This window comes from Chaetura pelagica, unplaced genomic scaffold (genome assembly GCF_000747805.2).
Source record: "Chaetura pelagica isolate M959 unplaced genomic scaffold, ChaPel_1.0 scaffold234, whole genome shotgun sequence".
In the NCBI taxonomy this organism is placed as follows: domain Eukaryota; kingdom Metazoa; phylum Chordata; class Aves; order Apodiformes; family Apodidae; genus Chaetura; species Chaetura pelagica.
In genome coordinates this window covers 218,084-226,678 of record NW_009952967.1, presented here as the reverse complement: position 1 = coordinate 226,678, position 8,595 = coordinate 218,084, and the positions used below count along the sequence as shown (strand labels likewise).

Below are 8,595 nucleotides of genomic sequence, written 5' to 3'. Positions count from 1 at the left end.
CTCGGGGCAGGCGGGGAACTCTCCTTTCCTGCCTCCCCGCGATGAATCACCGCGAATCACCGCAATTCACCCCCCCGGATCGCTCCGGTGCTCGGGAAGCGGCGGCGAACGGACCCGCTCCGGCTTTTTGGGGATGAACGCGGCTGCGACTGATGGTTCGTTTCTTGTTTTCCTCCCTCCCCAGCGCGCCCGGCGGGGCGATGTCTGACCCTGACGCACACACGTGTTCCCTCGCTCGCCACCCCCTGCCCGGATCCTTTTCCCACCAGTTTCTGAATTCCTCAGGGAGTTTTGCCCACCTCTATCTGCTTTCAATGGGAAAAAAATTAAGGGGAGGTGGCTCCAACCTTGCTGCAAAGAGAAGGCTCCAGGGAGACCTCAGAGCACCTTCCAGTGCCTGAAGGGGCTCCAGGAAAGCTGGGGAGGGACTTGGGACAAGGGCAGGGAGGGATGGGATGAGGGGAAATGGATGACACCTGGAAGAAGGGAGATTGAGGTTGGACATGAGGAGGGAATTCTTTGCTGTGAGGGTGGTGAGACCCTGGCCCAGGTTGCCCAGGGAAGCTGTGGCTGCCCCATCCCTGGCAGTGTTGAAGGGCAGGTTGGATGGGGCTTGGAGCAGCCTGGGCTGGTGGGAGGTGTCCCTGCCCATGCAGGGTTTGGGACCAGATGGTCTTTAAGGTCCCTTCGAACCCAAACCATTCTGGGATTCTATGATCCTATGGAAGTGAGCATGCACACCCAGAGCCTCAGCTCCCCAGAATGCTCTGGCTGAAGCAAAAAAACTGCTTCCAGCTTTGAGAAAGAGGTTCTGAACTGAAGCATTCAAACCTTGGGTCACCACCAGCACCAGCTGCTTTGAGGTGTCTCAGGACGCCCTGGCAGAGCCAGGTCTGGGATAAGGCAGAACCAGTGGAAAAAAAGGGAAAAAAAACCCAGGACAGATGGGGCTGAAGAAATAATGTAACAGAGCCCAGTCTGGCCAGGAAGTGGAGATGGGAGAACAAGCAGCAGAGCCAGCACAGACCTTCCTGAGGCTGCTTGCTCTGCTGGCAACGTTGCCATGGGGCAAAGATTTTCCCATTCAATCCCAAATGCTGCTCCCAGGAGGTGAGGGTGGGTCCTTGGGATTAAACACAACCAGCCCCACAGCATTTTTGTTGTTTTGGGTTTTTTTTGTCTTGGAGTGCAGAACTCACCTAATTAGCAATTAAACCCACAAAACCAAGAGTGTGGTGATGACCAAGGGAGCCAACAGCTGGTTTAGCCCAACACTCCAGTTCCAGGTGCCCTGCAGCAGAATCCAGCCCTACTCAGGAGTGAAAAATTGGGTTATCCAGGGAAAAGTTTTAACAAATATCCATGGGGTTGTGGGTGAGGGAATGTTAATGGCAAGAGGTCACAAAATGCCCCACAGCTGGCTGAGGACTCTTCATCCTGGTACATATCCCATGTTTCCTGCTTGGAACAACCTGGGCTGGAGGGAGGTGCCCCTGCCCATGCAGGGAGGTTGGATCTAGATGATCTTTTAAGGTCTTTTAAGGTATGGCCCAAACCATTCCATGATTCTACAAAAGCCCCAGTTTGGAACAAGCAGCCCTAGGAATGAGCCATTAATGATTCTAATTGCTTTACATCCCTCTGGATTTCTCTCTGAGCTTTCACTCTCTCAGTTCTGTATCAACTGTGATTTTTATTAAGCTGCTGTTTACACCCTCCTTACAGGGTCTGGAACAATTTAGAGCATTTCTAGAAGAGTCTTTTAAACTCCCAGTTGTTAGAATTAGCACACTGGGACAGCAACTGGAAAGAACAAATTCAATAAGCCTATTTTCTCCTTTTTTTCTTGCATTGTATTTCTAGAGGTATTTCCAATTCCTCTCAGCATGGTATGTGCAAAGCTCTTTCCAAAAGCACATTCATTTGAAAAGACCATCAAGTCACACTGGAATCACTGTCCTTGGCCTTTCCAAGGGAGATGGAGACCTAGGGGAAGACTACAGATTTGTCCCCACTGACTGGAGGCAGAGGGAGAAGAAAGAAGCAAGAGGTTCATACAGAGCTTTCCTCTCCCTTACCTCTGACTCCAGAGAAAATGGGGAATAAAAAAGGTCACAACTTGGTCCAACTACAGAGCTTGGCAGGGGTTCCAGGCTAAAACAGTCCCAGGTCTTTCAAGCTGGCAAGGTACTTTTAGCAAAGATTTGCCTCTGCAGCAGTCCACAGTGACTGTAACTCCCTCCTCTCTACATTTCCAAAAGGAAAGAGGAAGAGAAAGGACACACAAAGCCAGCCTGGAATCTAGTTTCATTTTATTTTAGCAAACTGCATGTTCTTCACTTATCAACATCTCTACATTAGCAACTGTATAGCTCTCCAACTTTTCTTCTTTAAAAAAAAAAAAAGGGTAAACAAGAGGTGACAAAACTCAGGCTCTTCATCTCTTAAAAATGCTTGAAAGTTGGATTCAAGAAGACTTTTTTTTTATATATCTTTTGGTTTGAAGGTAACAGATGTGGTGTGGAAACACTAATTCAAATCACCCACCTAACGGAGAACTGCCCCTTCTGGAGCCCCTCTGGCACCAGCCCACTCTGTTCCCAGACAATCCCACTCACCAGCAAACAAAACTCAATGGTCTGGAGGAGCCCAAGGTGCCCAAGCAGACATAAGCACCACCAGGACTCAGTGCAAGTGCTGTATTTACACTGCTTCTCCACAAGAAGCTTTAAGGACCTTGTCATGCAGGGGGAGGGATCTAGGGAGGACTCTTCTGCCACTGTCCCTTCTCTTTTAGAACCACATTCCCCCAGTCATCCTGTTCCTGCTAAAGATACAAAGATCTCGGAATAGTTTTCTTATTTTAAAAGCCAACCCTCCCCCCGAAAAGCCCAAGAAAAACAACTATAAAATGTACAGATTATAGATGGCCTAGAAAAGTCCTACAATTATTGCAGAAATTAAAGGTGACTTGTTCCAGGGGAGGGGCAGGCACGAGGCACAGCATTGAGATCTGACAAATGCTTGGGTTGGTTTGATTTAGTTTTCAGCTTTTTTTTCCCCATCATTCCAGAAAAAAAATAATAAAATAAAATTAAAAAAAAAAGTGTTTAAGCATCAGAACTAAAATAAAAATGCACATTGACTTATAAAACAAGATGGTGGATTTGACCATGGGATTCCCTGACAGTGGAAAAGATTTTACTTTTTTGCCCGGAGAGATTTCCTCATGGTGGATTTGCCCTTGGCAGAGGATTTCACTTCCTTCCTCCCACTGGCTGCTGGTTTCTTGGAAGAGCTGCCACCAGAGGGTTTCTTGATGGCTGGGGCTGCTGGTTTGGCTTTCTTGGCAGGGGTTTTAACCTTGGGAGGGGGCTTTGCTTTGCCCCGGTGGGCTGCAGGGGTTTTTCTTGGCTTGGGTTTGGATTCTCTTCGCTTCATCGGGGGGGCCCGGCTGCGGGATTTCGGAGGCGGCCGCTTCTGCATCCTGTCAGAAAGAAAGGCAGCACAAGATCTCAGTGGAGGAACAAATGCTTCCCAGAGCAGAGCTGCTCTCATCAATTTGCATAAATGAAGCAGATCTTGGCATCCTTGTTCCTCATCAGCACGGATGCTCCTCTCTGCAGCAATACATTTCATTAGCTAAATCCCAAGGAGCAGGAACTCTGCTGGTGGATCTCACCTCACTGAGACCTCTCAGTGCTCTGCCAGCAAGGTTTGAAACTCCTTCATTAGGCAGAAACACACAAATCATGACAATTAATCAACTGGCAGAACAACCAGACACCCAAGCACTAACTGTCTTCCCTACATGGAATTTTATCACTTAGCAAAACATTTATCTTAGACCCACATTCTGAGTGAGGCAAGTTCCACACCTGGCTACAGAACTGCAAACAGGGAGAAAGTTTTCCTGAGGAATCAATAAATAGAAAAAGTCTCCTGTGGAACATCACACTTCTGTAAAGCACAAAGGCAACTTCAGGAGACTGAAGAATAAATTACAGGTTCTCTTTTAATCTGGAGGAAAAAGAAGTTTGCTTCAAATTTTGGACTAAGGGAGATCAGTATCTCCAGAGCAAGGCAACCCCTCTGCAGAGTACACACCTGGAGAAGTCCTCATCCTGACAGTGCTCCAGGAGTCCAACTATAATTAGAAACTTCTTCCAACAACTCCTAAACAACAGCCTTGTGGACAAATGACCACAGCAAGAGACAAACCTTTGTGCTCTGCAGCTGTGACAGTCATTTGTATTTAATCCAAAAGAGCCCATTTGTCTCTCATGCTGCCATACCTCTTCTTTGGTGGTGGCTCTTCCTCCTCAGACTCTTCCTCTTCAGATTCTTCTTCATCCTCAGATTCATCCTCTTCATCCTCATCAGATTCCTCCGAGTCCTCATCCTGCTGCTTCTCTGGGTAGAGCACATCTGGGCTGCAAGAGGGTTCTTGTCAGTGTGACTGTCTTCTGAAGATACCACTCCAGAGTCTGCAAGCCTTGGGGAACCCTGGCTCCCACCAGGCACTGCTGCCTGTCCTCCTGTAAGCTTACAGCCTAATCCAGAAATACCCCAAAAACATCTGTTTGCTACCCAAACCCAGTGTTATTTAGCTCAGTCACCAGGAATGCCCCAGCCCTGAGCTGCCCTTTCTCTGGTTCTCTCCTCTTTGCTCCTTCTGCACAAACCCAGGAAGGCAGACAGCAAAGGGCCAAGATCAGACTTCAGTGGCTCTGAATATGGGCTGAAGCCACTGAGGATGTGTGCAACAAAAGGAGGTGGGAAGCAGAGACTTTAATGACTACACTGCTATTTGGTTCTTTGTGGGACACTGAGTCCCCATCCCTGGGCTCTGTGTGGTCCAGCACAATATATGCTCCCAGCAGGAAAAAGGCTGGGTTAGTCTCACAGAAACTAATCTAGGTCACCTTCCCTCCTCCCACCTCTCTCTCCTCCACATCAGCAGCATGACAGGCAGGCAGCTGGGTCCTACTCCCAGGGAGCATCTTTGTGTTAAGAACAACACACCCTCCCTGCTCATGCGAGTTTTTTTCAGGATGGGAACAGTTAAATAGTCCCACCCTGCAAAAAAAGGATCATGACAAGAGTAGCTGAGGGTATTGAGCCCAGTATTTTGGCTGTTAAAAGGGCTTTATGTCCACCAGAGACAACACTTGGCACCTACTCATGTCATTATCATGGGTGACAACACTGTGGTTCATCTGTTATCAACCCCCTTACAAAATTCCTTGTAAACAGGAGATTGACCTGTGAACTTCAGCAGGGCTGTCTGGCTGGCCCATGAAACACCTAACTTGAACACCATTTCTATCTTGCCTATCATTTTACAGCCCAGCTCCTTACCTAGGATAGTAAGGGAAGCAAAGCTGAAAGGTCCCACTGAAGCCCTTGCCAGAAATTTGCTCCATCCAGCCATTCTTCTCACATTTCTGCAGGGTTCTCTTCAGTAGATGAACTGTGGAAATAATGAAACAGAGAAGTTGTGTTACTGCCTTGACCCACTTGTCTAACCTCACTGCTCTCTGCAGTGCCCTGGGATCAGAGATGGAGTCAGCATGAAGTCTCCTTTGCCCAGGACACCTCAGAGGAACCAAACAGCACTTGAGGACCCACGGCTTTTGAAGACATCACCAGATGTTTCTTTCTGCACTCAAAAAGCAGCTGCTGTGGCTAAGACACAGCTAGACCACTGTGTTTAGAAGCTTTAGTATGTCTTATTCAAAAGGAAATCCTCTTGCTGTTAATTTTCAAGTAGAAGATACAAGTGTTTGTTCCCGACCACCTGGCAAATGTGGCTTTAAATTCTCCAGAGGAAGATGATAAGAACAGAGCAGGTTTCTGAAGTCATGATCAAGAGATCCCCTTTTATACATGCACTTAACAGTACCATGTAACTACTGCTCAAAGTTAACCCAAGTCTCAGCTTTCTTCAGCCTGGTCTTCAAAGTGTTTACCCTGGTTGTGCCCTCCTCCTGTTCTAAATTTCTTCCATGGTGCATCTGTCCCTGGTCTGTGGTTTGGGGTAGTGGTTTTTTTTGTATCTAGAAATATGAAGAACACTTTTGATTCCACTCCTCTGCTCCATTGTGCACTGTGTAAGGATTGTAGCTGAAACTGCACAAGTAGAGAGCATCTTTGTCTCTGGCAAAGGGCTGAAGTTGTTTAGTCAGTTCAAAACCATTTTCAGCTTGAATCAGAGGGACCATTTACATATTTAGCTCACTCCAAAGCAAGAGAAAAGCAAGGCCTGCCCTCAAGCACATTCCAAAGAGGTTCACTGGAGGAATAGAAAGAGAGAGATCCAAAGAAACATGCTGGCTGAGCTGTCAGCTGGATCTGTTCTGTATGGTTAATGCAGAGGTTTTCCCTGTGACCACTTGAACTCAACACTCCTGAAGAGCTTTTAGCAACAACTGGCATTTCTCAGCAAGAGGATCCTTTGGGCCAGCACCACACCTTCAGCAGCCCACAGGCTCCCTCTGCTGAAATGGTTTCTTTTGTATGGCACTGGGGGAGCTTGCACAGCCAACTGAATTGATTGTATCTATCTAAGTATTAGTGTTTCAACATTAGGATCATCATGGTTCAAGAAGTCTTTAAAAACCAGGAGTAACACACAAAAATGAGGCTGTTTTTACTCTGGGTACCAAAGATCAGTAGCAGCATGTAAAGGATTTTACTCCAGTCAAGTCCAGTTATGAGTATGAGGAATAAAAGGGGGAGGGTGCAGAGCATTGGCTCTGCAGTGTGTACCCGCCTGCTTCCTGATCTCCTTGGATCTTCCTCCTTAAAACACAGCAGAGATCATCAACGTTTCTTTTATGTAAGGGAAGGAGAAAGAAAACAACAGATTGCAAGCTGAAATTTCCTTATCTGACTTGCAAGACTGGCAGGCACTGCAGGCTGGCTAAAGACAAGCCTCAAAGGACAAGGGCACTTCCAGCAGTCCTGCAGATAAATTGTTCAAGGGCTTAAGGAGGCTGGAAACCCTTTTCCATGCCCCAGGATGAAGAAGGCACACTTGACATCAGTCCCTAATGGGCAGAAGGGCTCAGGCCACTTCTTCAGCCCACACTGCTGCAAGGGAACCTGGGCTCCTCTGGGTGTCTGTAAGCCCTGCAAAGGGCTGTGCTGATCCCTGCTCCAGGTGCAGACTGTGGGATCAGCAAGTTCCTCTCCTGAGGATCAGCCCCTTGTCCTGAGGGATGGCACCAGCACTGTGACACCACAGGGAAAAACTGATCTATTTTTGGGTTTTGACTTCTAGTTGAGACTGCTGTTAGCTCATCCTGCTTCAAATGACCTCCAGCCTCAATGAAACAACTGCATTGGGGCTCAGACCAAATAATTAGAAGATGTAAAGTCTCTGTTAACATTGCTTCTGCTAATGCAAAAGTCAAAACACACATTAATGTCATTCCTGGGAACAAAGACATGCAAAAGCTCTTTCCAAACAACAGGTTTAGTTTCTCTTCACTAGTTTAACCTTTTAAAAGCATAGCCAAATAGGGACCTCAAGCAAATGAACAAGAGGGTGGGGCTTGTGAATTTGTTTTTTAAAGTTAGAACGTGCAACTTCTCTAAGCAAAAGGCAACAGGAACTGCATTTTCTGCCAAACTGCAGCCTTTCAAAATACAGAGAGACAGATGAAATCACTTGGTGATTTAAGAACAATAAAACTACTCAAATGCTATTCCCCCTTCCTGGGAATGTGCTCTAGACAAGAGAAACATGCATTATGTCTCAGAAACCTGCCTTTGTCAGGCTTGAAAGGAACTGATGGAAATTAAAAACACTGAGCATCTTTGCAGCACAAAGAGCCCAGCAGCTGTCAGTTCCCCAGCAAGCTCAACAGAAAGGTTTTAAAGGTGCTGCATAGACACATCTGCAAGGCTCTTCTTCAGCATGTGGAAATACTTTACCCTGGAAGTTGGAGTTGGTCCCTGGGTGGTTTTCCAGGATATACTTCTTCAGGGCTGTGGTGGAGCAGGTCTTCGGTTCGTTCATGGCCGCAATAGCCGACAGGATGGCGTCTTCCATCAGAGTCCCACCCAGCAGGGGCTTCTCCCCTGACTTCTTCAGCTATTTTCCAAGGAGGAAGAGAAAAGCATCAAGACAAAATTCTCCCAAACCAGGTCAGGACAAGCTCCTCTGCACCAGGTGGGTCGGCGCTCCTGCATTAGCACAGATATGTTTTATATTAAAACACTGCACAGGGAAGGCTGCTCTCCCAGGTGTAACTGGAAGACAGGCCTATCAGTCAACTGGCCTGGTGTGCTTTTTACTGGTAACACATTGTCCTAAGTCCCCAAACACACTGCAAGGATGTGGCAAGCTAAGGGTCTGTCACTCAGGGAAGGAAATACAGAATTCCAGAATCCCAGACTGGTTTGGGTTGAAAGAAACCTTAAAGACCATCCAGTTCCAACCCCCCTGCACAGGCAGGGACACCTCCCACCAGCCCAGGCTGCTCCAAGCCCCATCCAACCTGCCCTTCAACACTGCCAGGGATGGGGCAGCCACAGCTTCCCTGGGCAACCTGGGCCAGGCTCTCACCACCCTCACAGCAAAGAATT

General features: G+C 47.5%; 1 protein-coding gene across 1 annotated transcript in view; it reads right to left on the bottom strand.

Moving 5' to 3' along the window:
- Positions 1 to 2,973: 2,973 nt before the first annotated feature.
- Positions 2,974 to 8,595, bottom strand: part of HP1BP3 (heterochromatin protein 1, binding protein 3) — a 13,746-nt gene continuing 8,124 nt past the window's right edge. Inside the window, exons 9-12 of the mRNA XM_009995742.1 lie at positions 7,942 to 8,101; positions 5,362 to 5,473; positions 4,296 to 4,433; positions 2,974 to 3,487 (exon numbers count right to left, since the gene is read on the bottom strand). Coding sequence (XP_009994044.1) covers positions 3,202 to 3,487; positions 4,296 to 4,433; positions 5,362 to 5,473; positions 7,942 to 8,101 — 696 coding nt within the window. The 3' untranslated portion in view covers positions 2,974 to 3,201. The remainder of the gene's footprint in view (positions 3,488 to 4,295; positions 4,434 to 5,361; positions 5,474 to 7,941; positions 8,102 to 8,595) is intronic.